We start from the raw sequence: 14,904 nt of genomic DNA on the forward strand, positions 1-14,904 counted from the left end.
CCTTGGCACCAGCCCAGGCCCAGTCTACCACACTGGCTGGGTGTTTCCTGGCGACGGGGCATCTGATCACCAGCGATTCGACCAGCAATTCATTGTTGGAACGCCTGTGTATGGAGCCCTACTATGTGCCAGTTTGTGGCCTGCATCACTGCTCCTTCTGTGTAGGCTCTGGGACACAAGGGTGGAAAGAATAGGACAGGCTCAGAGAGGGAAGCTCGTGGCCCAAAGTCACACAGCAGGTCCACAGCGGAGTCGACCGTGAATCCAGCCAAGTCTTCCCACTGAGGACAGGTTCTCTCTGCTCCAGCTTCATCAAAGCCTTTCATGCCCATTGAATATATTCCACGTTTCGAGCTCGTGCAAGGATTTCGATACATACAGATCACTTAATTTGATTCTCACAACCATCCTGTGAGATAGGTGCCATTATGACCTCCGATTTACAGGTGAGGAAACTAAATCCCAGAGAGGTTAAGTGACCTGATCAATGTCACACTGCTAGAGAGTTTCGAATACAGAGCCACTGCATCGAAAAGATTTCAAACAAAAACAGAAAAACGAAAAGTTCACGTGAAAGGAGAGGAAAAGAGAAGCTAATATACTGACTTGCCAGCTGGACATAGAGTTGTTATGATGCTGTCTTAACATTAGCTCTGGGGTTCCCGGTAGCTGAGGCAAAAAAGGAAATGTCCAAGTCTTATTATTATTATTATTATTATTATTATTATTATTATTATTTTAATGGAGTGATTTCAGGTCTTCAAGAGAAACAAATAACTTCCGAGCTGTAAATTCTCATGGACAAACTTGGGTGATGGTTAGGAGCCTGACAAACTTACCAAGACACAGCTTAAGGCTCTCTGAGTCTCTTTCTCCTCCTTGCACAGTAATTATGAAGATGCCGTGAGACAGCGTGGTCCAGTACATCGCCTGGCTTACGATAAGTCTCATGAAACACGAACCCCTGCCACTATGGAGCACACCTTCATCTTTAGACTTGCAGGTAGAGCGGAAACATTTTTCAAGAGGTATAATATTTCAACCCTTGCCAAGAGCTGAGAACCAGGACATCCTGGCTGGGAGATCCTCGGGCAGGAAACTGAGGCTTGGAAAAGCTTGGGCAGCGGGCTGAGAGAGAGAGAGAGAAAGAGACAGATGTCCTGTCCCGTTGGGCTCAGCTCCTCTTCCCACGGGGTGGACTGGGGTCTGGGATGAGCAGGGAGCCCTGCTGTGATCACAGCCTGACACAATATTTACAGAACCCTGTGATCTGTCACGGTCAGGCCTGGTCACGTATGAGTCACATCGGCCTGCGGTGTTTATTATCCCCCAGACGTGCAGTAGTGAACACAATTTGGCCCATGTACCTCTGTGTGCTGCCCCTGCTAAACTGTCTCCTCCAAAAGAGGGTCTTGGCTATGTGGCCGTGGGGGCTGATCAGGTGAACCAGAGAAGCTGCAGGATTCCATGTCGTCCTCGGCCTCCGTTTTCCCATCTGTGAAATGGGCCTGGTCCTTGAGTGATTGACAGTCAAGTGTCTCACAGAGGCTGTGACGGCTAAACCATGACACTAATATAACTCCATAAGAAAGAGAAAACCATCCCAGTAGAAAAATGGGTAGTGAATAGGAACAGACTTTTACAAATAAGAAATGCGGGTGGCCAATAAATACCAAAAATATTGACCTTCAGCAATCATTCGAGGTATGCCGTTTAAAACAAGGAGATGCCTTTTGAAACTTAAAGTTAATTATTATTACCTCTCTTCCTCCACACCGCCTACAGAGATGGCAACCATCTGCTATTCGGCATCGTGTCGCCTTCAGACCCCTCGTGAAGCAAGCCCAAGATCATCACAAAGAGAACCAAGAAGTTCAAAATTAAGTAACTGGCAGAAACCCAGAGGCATTGACAACAGGATGCAGAGAAGATTCAAGAGCCGGTTCTCGATGCCTCACTGTGGTTATGGGAGCAATAAGAAAAGGAAACACATGCTCCCCATTGACTTCCGGAAGTTCCCGGTCCACAGTGTCAAGGAGCAGGAAGTAACAATGTTGCTGATGTGCAACAAATCTCACCGGGTGAGCCTGCTCTCAATGTTTCCACAGTATTTCTTCCAAGAACTGCAAAGCCGTGGAAAGGGCAGCCAGCTGGCCATCAGAGTCACCGATCTGCGTGGCGACAGAAGCAAATAGACTGCTCGTGTGCACTGTCGCGTGCACTTCTATTCGTGTTAAATAAAACCATGAAAATGCTGTCAGAGATAAGTAAACAAACAAACAAAATAGCTCAGGCCAACAAGGACGTAGAGACACTTCCAGGGGTGGAAGTGAATACAACGTTTCCAGAGGCTCTTTGGCAATGTCATTTGAATCTTTGACCCAGCGTGTTGGTTTTCTATTTGTTGGTGTAATGGATTATCACAAAGCTGGTGTTTCAAAACAATACAAACTTATTATGTTATTGTTTTAGAGATCAGAAGTCTTGGGCTAAAATCAAGGAGTCCGCAGGCTGCATTTTTTTCTGGAGGCTCTAGTGAATAATCTCTTTTCTTGCTTCTTCCAGATACTAGAGGCTGCCCACATTTTTAACTTCCTGGCTGCCTTCCTCCATCTTCAAAGCCAGCAACGGCCAGTTGAGTGTTTCTCACCTCGCATCACTCTGACAATGACACGCCTACCTCTCTTCCACTTTAAGGACTTAAGGATGCTTGCGATTTACATTGGGCCCGCCCAGATCATGTAAAATGATCTCCCATTCTTAAGGTCGCCTATAGGCAACTTTAATTCCATCTACTACATAATTCTGCTTTGCCGTATTCACAGGTTCTAGGGATTGTGATGTGGACATCTTTGGGAGGCTATTATCTGCCTACCACATCCAGATATCCTATTTCTAGGTATTTATTATCAAGAGAATAACTATGGATGTATAGCAATAGTGAATAATATATCATTAAGCTTTCATTGAAAACAGCGGTGGACAAGGCTAATAATGCCATAGTAAGTAAGTTATTAAGAAGTTGGTACAATATAATTTAGCTTTTATAATATATGTGGCTATCTCCATTTATCTAGAATAGAGATATAAGCTAGAAAGATATACTCTTAAAATTAAAAGATGTACTCTAAAAGTCCTTTTCTCTTGTGTTTTCTAGGTCTTCAATTCGATATTGAAATAGATGATTATCTCCAATCTCTGTCATTAAACCGACTTTTAAAAAGTGTACGGAATACCTATTGTGTGTCAGAAATCTTTGAGAGTGAGATTTATGTGATTTTTCTTTTCTTAATTTTTCTGTTTTCTAAAACCCACACAATAAACATATTCTTCTGTAATAAGAAAAGTTAGATTTTTAATTTATTTTGTTTCGATTTTTTTTTAAGCATGTGATCTTTTGAGACTGGGGCAAATGTGCGTCTCTACTCACGATGAGACCCAGAACCCAACCGAACAGAGCCACTAACCCAGGGTCCATCCACTCCTTCTCCATGGCATCTTCTCTGGGGAGCAGGAACCTCTCTGGTCCTCAGCTCCTCCAGGGCCTGGTTCCATAAACCTTTGTTGAACTCAGAGGTTCCAAACTGCGATCCTATTTTCCCTTCATCTACGCTTGAGGTAAGCATCACAGGGGTTATCTGAATGACTTGGAAGTTATTGATTTTTTAGCTGGTTCCCTTTGGGGTCGTGAGTCTGTCCTCCCTGGGTTAACTGGAGTTTCCTTGGTGCATTCCCAGGCTGAGGCCAGGAGCTCTCGCTCAACCGCTGAGCTTCGGTATAGCTGTCCCGACCTCTCAGCCCCCTCTGCCATCCCTGTACCATCCCAGCCCCCAGCCCCGGCATTGGCAAGGGGAGTAACAACTTGATAACAACGACAGTAATAATAATGCCAAGTTCACAAGCATCCTTTTGGATTGATCCCTTCACTTCAGAGATGATAGGTCAGACTCAGAGAGGACCAGCGAGTGAGCCCTCCAGTGCCACACAGCTAGTAAATGGCAGTGAAATGATTCAAACCCATCGCCGCAGCTCCAGAGTCCAAGTTTGCCATCATCGCCCTGCGCTGCTTCTTGGAAATAGATGTTTAAAAGAAATAATAATTAACATCGATAGGGTGCTCGCTGAGTACCAAGTGCCATATATCGACTCACTTAAACCTCCTAACGGCTCATTTTACAGAAGCTAAGTAGATTGCTGAGGCCCAGAGCTAGGAAGGGCGAGGTCTGGATTTGAACCCAGGAGGCCAGAGCACCGTCATACTACAGAGAAGCAGGATAGTACCTCTTCGCACGGAGATGCATGAATGTGTGAGTGGGTGAAGGAAGCCACTGTGACCACTAGCCTCGGCGAGTGACCGTAACACCTTCCTTCTCAGCTCTGGGTCTCAATTTACCAATCTATACAACAAACGGGCTCGGACCAATTTCGGTGGTTCTCCCCGTTCTAGAAGGAGCCGCTTCCTTTCTGCCTCGGTTTCTTCATCTGTCTTCCAAGGGAATGGGACCTAGATAATCTCTCAGGCCCTTTCCAGGTCCTACGTCGGGGCTCTGTTGACAGTACCCTCCCCGTGTTCTAGGCCACAGGCCTGGGATTTTCCCTGGGAAATCTCCCCATCGTGCCTACAAGGCAGAAGCTGGGGCTCGGAAAGGGAAGGTGACATGTTTGAGGTCACACAACAGTATATGACACAGCTGGGTCTGGAACCTGGTTCCCGGCACGGGAGCTATTCTGAAAGCTGGGCTGCGTGTCTCCCAGGTAAGCCCCCACTCTTGGCCTGCTGGGGGCTCTGCCACGGGCAAGGCCCTCCCAGGAACCACCCTGCTCGTCCCTCAGAAAGTTGTCCAGCCACACACACTGTAGGCAGCGCTGGGGACCCCTGATGCCCAGGCTGGGCTCCTGCCGATCCCTCGGGAGAAGGGAGGCTGCCCCCTGTTTGGTCAGCCTTTCTCACGGACACTCCCCGGGGCAGCTTGCCAAAGAACCGGGTCATCCCCAGACCTCCCACTTACCCACGTGTGCGCCCCCATGGATCGCTGTGGCTAAAACCATATGGGGAACCCTCAATCTCATTTTGGGGTGATTCCTTTCTGGGGAAAACCAATTCATGCAGAGCACAGGCTGTTTGCTCCGCAGGATTTCAGGGGTGCAGGCAGGGTGGGTTTTCTTTCGGGAGCCCAGAAAGGACATTCTGAAGGCCTTCCGGTGAGCTTATTTTTGGTGCTGCGACGTGATGGCTCTGAGGGGTGGAACGGAGAACCGAGGGTCAGCTCAGCGAGCTCCGTCCTGGGGAAAGATCTGTGGCATCTGGAGGGCTTAGAGTCTCAGCTCCGCCACCAGGGGCATCTTTTCTGTGCTTTCCTTGAAAAACAAAAACAAGAGCAGAGACTCAGGCCTGTCTCTCTCTTTCCCTGTCCCCCATCTGTCAGTCTGGCTGTCGTCTGGCTGTCTATCCTCTAGGAGTCCTGGAGGGACACTCGCACCTCCCAGCTTGATTTTCCTTGGGGAGGGCAACCTGGAGGTGGGCTCGGAGATGTGCGTATACGTGTGCGTAAGGGGGGGACGCATACACCCCAGAAGCTTGAGAAATGCAGGACTTTCTCGGGGAGAGAACCTCGGGCCAGGGGGAGCGGGCAAAGCGAACCTCGGAATCTCTCCGTGGGGTGGGGACGGTGTTGGGGCGCAGGGGGGAGTGAGGGCGGAGCTGGGGGGCTTCCGAACCATCCCTGTCGCCTGTCACGAGTCGCTTCCCCAGCGCCCGCGGAGGAATTTGTAAATGGAAGGGAGCGTGCTAATGCCCCCCACTATCACCTCCCCAGACACTTGTCGGGGGCTTCAAAAGAATCCAAACACTGAAGTTTCCCACTCCCGAAAACGTACGTGGGGAGGGCGACACCCCTCCTTGTAGCCCCTCTCCCCGCCCCCAGCCCGCAGTGGGACTCGGCAGGACCCCCTCCCTCCCCGCAGCCAGAGGGGCGGGGAGGAGGAGGAGGAGGAGAGGCCGGGGCGAGGTTTGCTTCAAGAAGGGGCGTGTGGCCGGAGCCGCTCGCGTTCTAGCAACTTGGGAGAGAGCGAGGAGGCAGAGGGGAGGGAGGAAAGTTGGCTTCCCCGACGTCAGCGCCAGGCGCGCCGGGCGGCCGCGGGGCCAGGAGACACCCGGAGCGGGGCAGAGCGCGCGGCGGCGGGGCGCGCTGGCTGCGACCCCGCCGGCGACCCGGCCGGCGACCCCGGGGCGGCTCGCGGGCATGGACAGTGCGGCCGCCGCCGCCTTCGCCCTGGACAAGCCGGCGCTGGGCCCGGGACCGCCGCCGCCGCCGCCCGCGCTGGGGCCCGGCGACTGCGCCCAAGCGCGCAAGAACTTCACGGTGAGCCACCTCCTGGACCTGGAGGAGGTGGCGGCGGCGGGGCGGCTGGCGGCGCGCCCCGCAGGGGCCGAGGCGCGGGAGGGCGCGGCGCGGGAGCCGTCCGGGGGCAGCAGCGGCAGCGACGCGGCGCCGCAGGACGGTGAGTGCGGGGCGGGCGGGGCGGCCCGCGGGTCGTGGGAACGCGACGCGGGGTCCCGGGCGCGCGGGGGCTGAGGCTGGGGGCTCGCAGGGCCCAAGGGGCGGGCGCGGGCGGGCGCGGACTCGGGCGCTGGGCTGCTGGCTCCCAGACCGGGAAGGCGCGGGGCGCTGGCAGAGCCCCCGAGTGTGGCGGGACCTTGCGAGGGTGTGGGCGCCCGGCGTGCGCCGCGGGACCGGCTGCCCAGCGGCCACACTGAGGTTGTCCTCGTGATGCAGTGGGCCGAGGTGACCAGAGCTCCCCGCCGGCCCGGGAGGTGGGTGGCCTTTGGCCAGAGCCACCTCAGGTCGTAGGAACTGCGCGCCGGGCTCGGGGGTGGGGGTGGGCTGCTGCCTTTGTGCCCAGCCCCGGAGCAGCCCTCGCGGCCCCACGCCCAAACCCCCTGGGAAGTGGGTGTGATCATACAGCTGGGGAAACTGAGGCTTCTGGACGGTAATGCGACCCGGTCACACTGCTGGTTTCAAACTCTCCCCCCTCCCTGCGCGACGCTGCCGCAGCTGCTACGAGGTGCGTTTAAGACTTGGGTTTCTTGGCTTCGGTGTGAGGCCTGCCCCCACCCCCAGTCTGCCCTCCCAGAAGCTTCCTAGGTGGAATGGCCCAGCCCCAAGGAGCCAGCTAGGCCTCTCTTCTCCCGATAAGGTTAAAGGTCATCAGGAAGAGACTTTAAAAACAAACAACCCACCCAAGTGGCTTTTTGCAAAAAGTTACACTGGTTGGAGGGGTCCTGAGCCCTTGGTAAGAAGGGGGAGGCAGACAGCTAGAGCAGAAGAGGAAGATAAAGCAAAGGTCTGGCCATGGGCAGTTTCATGGGGGCCCCAAATCCCCGGAGCTCACCCGCACCCTGAAGAGGAAATGGGGTGGTCTGAGACCACTGCTCGGTCCCCCAGCTCTGGGGTGCAGGCTGGCCTGCTGGAGCCTCTGGGCCTCTTAAGAGTCACCCCCCAGACTCCAGCAGCCTTCCCGCACACCCCTGGGGATCCCCACTTCCTGCACCAGCCTCCAGGTCTCAGGGGAGCCCCGCTGGCTTCGTGGCCTGCTTCTCGGATGAGAGGAGGCATAGGGAAAGCTGAGGGGACTTCAGCCTCTTCTGCTGGGAACGTGTGTATGTGGGGGACACCTGACATATGCCTGTACCTCAGAGAGCACCCGGCTAGTGCCATATGTGTCCGGTGACCGCTAGCTCTCTCGCAGTGGCTTCCACTGCCCACCAGCCACAGCAGACTGACCTGTCTCTTCACCCTCTGTGGTGAGCATGAAGCAGGCAGACTCACCCCTGGGAATTGGGGGTGTCCCTGATGAAAAAGTAGGAGGAGGGTGTCTGGTTTGGGCTGGGGGTAAAAGAGGGTGCCCTCTGGTGTGGGAGGGGGAGCCCTGCCAGCCTCAGTTTGTTCCAGGATCTCAGGTCTCATGGGAGGAGCGGCTGGCTCTGAGCTGGGTTCCCCTGAAGGCGGAGGGGTGATCTCTGATTTCGCCCTGAGGGGTGAGGGGCTTCCGGGGGTGGGGAGAGGGAGGGGCAAATCCAAGGTAAAGCAAAGAAGGAAGAAAAGGAGGCAGAGGGGAGAAACGAAGGAGGGGGAGAGAAGGAAGGAGCCGGGGAATGTCATCCTCAAGCCATGTCGGAGGGCGAGTGCCCGCGTCCACCCTGGCCCCTGGCTGTGCGGACAGTGCAAGGCCTTGCTTCTCCAGGACACAGTGTAGAAGGCCTCCAAATGGAGGAGTTTTCTGGGGAGTCCCAGAACGGATGGTGTCAGCTGGGGACACAAGATCGTGGACAGGGTCACTAGCAGCCCCCAGGTATCAGGGTGGTCGGTGGGCCTCCTCAGCAGTCCCCTGGGGCCGGACCACCCTCAAGGAGAGCCCAGAAGGCCTTCAGGCCTTTTCCTAAGGAGGGGCTTTGGCACACTGGGAATACCCAGGCGCTCGCTGGGGGCAGAGGACACACTAGGCGTGGGGTCAGGTGGGGCGGGGCCGAGGGCAACAGTCAGTCTGCCCCAGAGATGAGGGACAGGGGGCCACAGGCAGAGTCGGGTCAGGCTCAGCCAGGTGCTCACTGCTACCTCGGCCTTGGAAACCCCGCCCAGCTCTGCCGTGGGGCACGTGGTCCCCCAGGGACATTTTCTCGGGGCCTCTGCAAATTGAAGGAAACCCAGACGATCTGAGTTGTTTGGGGAGCTACAAATTCAAGCTGAAAGGATTCTCTTGTGTCTGGGATTACATCTTCCTTAGTCATTTTTGGTGTTAAAACACCCTTTCTTTTATGAAATAGGGATAATAACGGGAGAGTGTTTTATTTTAATGTCCTTACTAGGCAAAATTAAAAGAACGTAGTTCTACACCATTCAACGCCTTGAAAACAAATCGCTAGTCCATGAAATCCAAATGTTTTATGTAGTAAGTCGAGCATCTCCCCAGGCCAGCTGGGCGCATTCCAGGGGTGCCCGCTGCCAGGAGAGGCACGGGAACGGGGTGGGGCACCCTGTGGCTGCCCCCAGGCCCGTGAGAGTCCCCGGCTGGCTGGCTGGCTGGATCTGCGCCTGCAGATGGAAGGTGGACGAGGGGAGGCCAGCTTCCTGCTGCCCTTCCTCCTTTTTGTCTCACGGTAGGTGCCCCGCTATTGCTGGCGACTATGCCTTCCCAAGTCCCGATGTCTCCAAAGGGACTTCTCACCCCCTCATCCTGGTGAGCCCAGTCTGCATCACTGGACCCTTTCCAAACCAATCCTCAGGGCGCTGGGACTCTGGACCCCAGGCCAGCCCGCGTGGGTCCTGAGCTGTGACTTTGTCCTCCAGTCCTGGGCCCGCACGGAGCCCACGCACCACCCCTCCCCCCCGAGGATTCAGACAAGCTGGAAAGTGGGTTTTTCTGTGGCTTCTGGAGCTGTTTCCGGGTCCAAAGAAAACTACTCACACCAAAGAGAGGGGTGACTCCCTATTAGAAAAATAGAGGTCAGTGGGGATGCTAAGGAGTTAGAAAAGTGATCTATTTTCAACCTGCCAGATTCGCAGGCTCGAAATTTTTAAAAACATATTTTTTTTTACTCTTTTGTTTTCTCAAAGCCACCAGTAGATGTAGCGTATTCTTGCCAGTGGTGTTCCCAGACCAGGCTCCCCTGGAATGGCCCAAGGAAGGCTGTGGCTTTGCCAGTGACTCAGAGCGAACCGGGGTCTCGGGTTCCTCCCAAGTCAAATGCTGAGGTCTGCACTGGGGCTCGGCTATGCCAAACACGTTAGGAAAATAAGCCCTCCTTCACAATGACTTACAACAAGAGAAACCACATTAATAACTGGGATTTTCTTGAAAGCCTTCCCTCCTGCGGGCAGGGCGGGAACGGGATGGGGACACACTGTAAAAATAAACAAAGCCCCTGGAGCCAGGTGGGGCGAGGCCCGGACCCCGAAGGCCGTCGTTGGTCTAATTCCCAGAGATTTAAGAGGTACTTGGAGTCTGAGGGCACAGGCTGAGCCGGGGTGGACCGGAGCCCCAGGCGGGGGGTTTGGGCTCCCTTCATGGAGCTGTTCTGAGCCACATCCGCTGTGGGTGATAGGATGCCAAGGGCGAGTCTGGTTTGGGTGGGGACCTGCCCCTCCCGCTTGCCAGTCATGGGTGGGCAGGGCTGTCTGGATGGTAGGCCTGCAGGGACCATGGAGTTCCTGAGACCAGGAGACTTGCTTTCGATTTTTAAAAATTTTATTGTGGGAAAATACAGCTCACGTAAGAGTTACCATTTAACCATTTTTAAGTGTACGTTTCTGTGGCATTAGGTACATGCACAGTGCTGTGCAGCCACCCCCGTGCTCCATCTCCAGAACTTTCTCATCTTTCTAAACTGAAACTCTGTCCCCCCCCATTCAACGCCAACTCCCCATCCCCCTCCTCCAGCCCCTGGCCCATCTCTGTGTTCATCTGCTCTGGGAACCTCGTATACGTGAGATCATATGGTATTCACCCTCCTGCGTCTGGCTCATTTCCCTCAGCAGAATGTCCTCAGGGTCCATCCGTGTCATGGCGTGTGTCAGAATCTCCTTCTTTAAGGCTGAATGATATTCCATCATGTGCATACACCACATGCTGTTCATCATCCATTGATGGACGCTTGTGTTGTTCCCACTTTTTGACTGTTGGGAATGATGCTGCTCTGAGCACATCTCGTCAAGTCCCTGCCTTCCATTTTTTGGGGTACGTACCCAGACTAGAGAATTGCTGGGTCGCATGGTCATTCTATATTTGACATTTTAAGGGGCCATCATACTGTTTTCCATAGCTGACCTCAGTTGCTCACCGGCCTCCCTGTAACTGGCTCTGGAAGGTGGCAGCGACAGCATCCGGGGCTGTGGAGTGGGGAGATGGGAGGAAGCTGGGGGGCCGGACAGGCGCAGGGCTGGGGGCTGGGAGGACGAAGGGGTTTCTCCAGAACCGAGCCTTCCCTTCCCTCCGCCTCCTTCCGTCCCTGCCTTTCCCTTCATTCATTTCCTGGTGGGTGGGGGAGGGGCAGAGTCATCGGGGCGGAATGAAGGCGCCCCGAATGTGGGCTCAGGACATTCAAGTTCCGGGCCTGGCTTTTGCCGTCCTCTCCGTGTGACCTTGGGTGGGTCGCATCGCTTCTCGGTTCCTCCCGTGTACGATGCCAGGTGGCACACGAACGTTCTCGAGGCCCATCCCGTCTCTCATCACCGTCTGATCTAGGCTGAGAAAATGCCCCGTGATGGGTCCCCTGGGACGCGGACCCTCAGACAGGTGAGGGTGTCCCTCTCAGCACATGCCCAGGAGCAGAGAGAGAGGAGGGGTGACCAAGAAGCCAAGGAAACGGGCTTCGAAGCTGAGAGCCCAGGGGAATTCAGAGGGTGGCTTGTGGGAGGAACAGTGATCTGCATCTCTGGGTTTTTGTTCATGATTTTGGGCTGATCTTGCTCCTCTGTCTAATAGGTCATCTGGGTGGAGCTTGGGAACCTGGCACGGGGGCCTCCGACCAGCAAGCACCCCCACAAGGGCCCTTCCCTGTGGGTAGAAGCTCAGTGGGGCTGGAGCCGTCACTGTTCCCTCTAACTCTGGAGCAGTCATGATAAGGCCTCTGCTTCCCCTGAGGCAGGAAGAGAACCCTGGGGCTCAGCGTTGCCATGTATGAAATGGGAACAGTGGGCAGTTATGTCCCTTATAGGTGTGGTGAGCCCTGAATGGGCATAGGAGACCGTGCCTGGTACATAGTAGGCACTTCATAAAGGGTCTCCGTGACAGCCCACTGAGCCGCTGACAGCAGCCTTGTGAATCCGGCGGAGCTAGTGGTCGCCATCCCTGTTTTTTGGAGGCTCAGAGAAGCAAAAGCAACCTGCCCAAGATCCCCTTGCTGGGAGAGGGGGTTGTGGTTCGCTTTTGGATCCCAGTCCAGGCCTCTCTCCTGCACAGCTCAGCATTTAGGCTGAAGGAATAGGGGAGAGGAGGCCCCACCTGTTTGCGGGGGGACTTGACTGAGGCCAGGGTTTGCCTGAGAAACCGAAGGGGCCAGGGTAAGAGTGACCCGTAGCCCGCACACGCCAGCGCTTTCTGTGAGCTGGCCGGGGCTCCACACGCCTCACCCCTCATTGTCCTTCCCCCCGATAATAGAAGGACCCAGAAGGTGGGTCCTTTTATTATCCCCTTTTTATAGAGTGGGAAACTGAGGCTCAGAGAAGTTGAGCCACTTGCCAAGGTCACACGTTCCCATGACTATGGGATTCCAGCCCAGGCCCCTCCTGTCCTGAAGCACCTGTTCTCTACCACTGTCCAGGGCCACCCCTGGAGCCCTCGAATGCTGAGTGGCCTGGCCAGGGATGTCCACTCCCAAGCAGGGGTGGGCTGCACCGGGGGTGCCATGAGGCAGCTTGGGAGGGTCTCCTTGATGTCCTCAGCAGCTTGGCCTGGGTGACAGGCCTGTGGGAGACAGGCCAGGCCTGGCATCATGGGAACTGCCAGGCCTTGGGAATATCGGCACATGTGGCCTCCCTCACCCCCTGCAGGATTGTCTCCGGCTGCCCGGCCACGGGAGCGCTGTGGAGGGTCCCTGACTCGGGATTATCGGTAGGACAGGCGCCCTTCCCCGGTCCGCCCTCAGTTCTCACACTCATTCATTCGTTCAGAAGTCATTTTGAGCAGAGTACGTGTCAGGCTTTGCACTCCTCATACCACCTACCCAGACTTTGCGATTTCAAGCTCTGGCTTGGGATTTCCAGGCGCTTAGAGGAACTGGCACAGCGGGCAGTTTTAAAAGTTGCTGAGAAGAGCATTTGCCCACAACCACGATCATCTTGTCGCCCCAGCTGTTTATCCAAGAAGGAACCTCTTAACATCTTAATCTCAGAGTAAAGCATGGTCCTCAAAGCTGACTTCGTTTCGCTTAAGCAAACAGAACTCGCACATCGCCCCTATTTCTCTCGTTTTGCAGGAGGTCCGTGAAAACTTCGTCGGGGGTTGGCATCTGGCAGACTGGTTTTCCCAGACTGAGACACGGAGACACACACAGACCCACCCCCTCCCTCACATGCACACAGCTCCCCCCGACGCACACAATCACACCACACTGAGAGGGCTTTCGCCTGCCCCAAAGATCAAGGCCAGGCTCTTAATGACCAGGGTGGCCACAGGCAGCCAGTGACTAAATGAGCAGCCACATCACACTGGACCGGGCCAAGGGTTAAGTGCCTTCTTTGAGGCGGTGAGTAGGACACCGTGGGAGCTTCCTGTTTGGACAGAGGGAGTTGGGGAAAGTTATCTTGGCCTGCTCCCATGCTGGTCACAGGAAGGGAGACAGGGTGCCCTGCAGCCTCCAGGGCCTAGGCGAGGGGACAAGGGACAGGGGCCTGTTGCAGGGTGCTCCCCGGCCCTGGAAGAGCGCAGCTGCTGCCAGGAAGAGGCAAGGGCCTCCTCCCTGGAGCAGCGGTGACAGCCTGCCAAGCCAGAACCTCAGAATCATGGAATCTCAAGATGTCCTGGGAGCGAAGGTCGTTAAACCACCCAGATTCTCTCGCTGCCCCCTTGTCCTGCGTCCCTTCCACATCTGGGAAGTTCTTGTTCCCGGCCTGGCTCCGAGGGGCCACCATGATGACAGAACAGCATCCACAGGGGGCCCTTTACAGCTAATGATGTCTTTTATTGCATCCTAAAAATGAAGTGGGTTCTGGGAGACATTATTTTTGGTCCCTCTTTGTGACCCGTTCTGCTTTTCTGTGCGTGGGCTGGGCAGCCAGGATCTTCCGGTTTGGGGGACAGTGGGAGGGGTAAGGAGGGAAGGGGGGCGATGAGTCATGAGAAGCCTAGAAGCTGGAGCCGAGGCCTGAGAGGTGGACAGGGGCTGCTGGACGGATTGCAGTCTTCGGAGAAGGTCCCGGGTGTGGGGCGGTGAGAGAGTGAGAAGCCTAGCGGCTGGAGGCCTGGAAGCTTCCACAGAGGGCCCCTTCGTCCCACAGCTGACCAAGCACCTTGGTTGCTCGAAGCCTGATAGAGTGGGAGGTGTTACCTCCTGCGACGTGACCGTTCAGGAGGCGGTAGGAAGGGCCGTGGACTAGGAGCCAGGCAGCCAGGACTTGCCTTGCCTGACGACTCGAGACGTACCCCACCACGGGTCTGAGCCTCAGTGTCCCCATCTGAGGGAGTTGGAGCATCTGTTGGTCAACCTGTGGTCCCAGGAATCACTGTGTTAGAATCACCCAGGGAGCTCGTTAAAATGCGGGTTCCTCGGCCCCACCCCAACTCATGGAATCAGACTCGAGCGCCTGGCCCGCGCCTCTGCATTCAACAAGCCCCCATTTATTTTCATTAAAATAATTAAAGGGTAAGAGCCTCTGTGCTCTCAGTGGGAAATGGTCCTCCCGGTGAGGATGAAGAGGCCGCACAGGGCTGCCATGCGAAGCCTGAGGCCGGCATCGATAGGAAGGGCCTGGAGGGGTCCAGGATACAGGAGCGGGGCGGGGATGCTCCGAGGCTGAGCTCCAGCCTTCCCAGAGGCCCGACTTCGTGCTGGGTGTCGGAGGGAACAACTGCCAGCCACCAGCCACCGGCATTCACGGAGCACCCACCGAATGCCAGCCCGAGACAGCCCAGAGTTGAAATGAAGTGGGTATTGTGATACAGGAAGATTTCTGTCTGTCCTTTTCAAGCATCTTGGCTCTCTCTAGCTGCCAGGGTCGGGCGCGGTGGTCGGAAGCCTCACTGGGGTGGGGGTGGGGTCTCTTACTCCTGTCACTGGAAAAGCCCCCTCCTAGCGTCCTGCAGGCCTGTTCCTCTCAGCCCCCCTCACTCGCTCTGCCCCTCTCAGCCCTGCAGGCTTCCTTCACAGGGGTCCCTTGTGGGTAGAGCATCCACAGCCCCCAGGAGGGC

At 55.6% G+C, this 14,904-nt stretch overlaps 1 protein-coding gene across 2 annotated transcripts in view; it reads left to right on the forward strand.

Annotated features, from left to right (window-relative positions):
* The first annotated feature begins 6,219 nt into the window (after positions 1-6,219).
* Positions 6,220-14,904, forward strand: part of PRRX2 (paired related homeobox 2) — a 39,521-nt gene continuing 30,836 nt past the window's right edge. The window contains exon 1 of one of the 2 annotated variants that reach the window (XM_039861410.1): positions 6,220-6,501. In XM_039861410.1, the coding sequence (XP_039717344.1) occupies positions 6,243-6,501 (259 nt within the window). In that variant the 5' untranslated portion in view covers positions 6,220-6,242. Of the gene's footprint in view, positions 6,502-8,753; positions 9,158-14,904 lie in introns of those variants that run through there. The other variant, XM_039861411.1, reaches the window with a different exon arrangement.

Source organism: Pteropus medius, unplaced genomic scaffold (genome assembly GCF_902729225.1).
Source record: "Pteropus medius unplaced genomic scaffold, Ma_sr-lr_union100, whole genome shotgun sequence".
In the NCBI taxonomy this organism is placed as follows: domain Eukaryota; kingdom Metazoa; phylum Chordata; class Mammalia; order Chiroptera; family Pteropodidae; genus Pteropus; species Pteropus medius.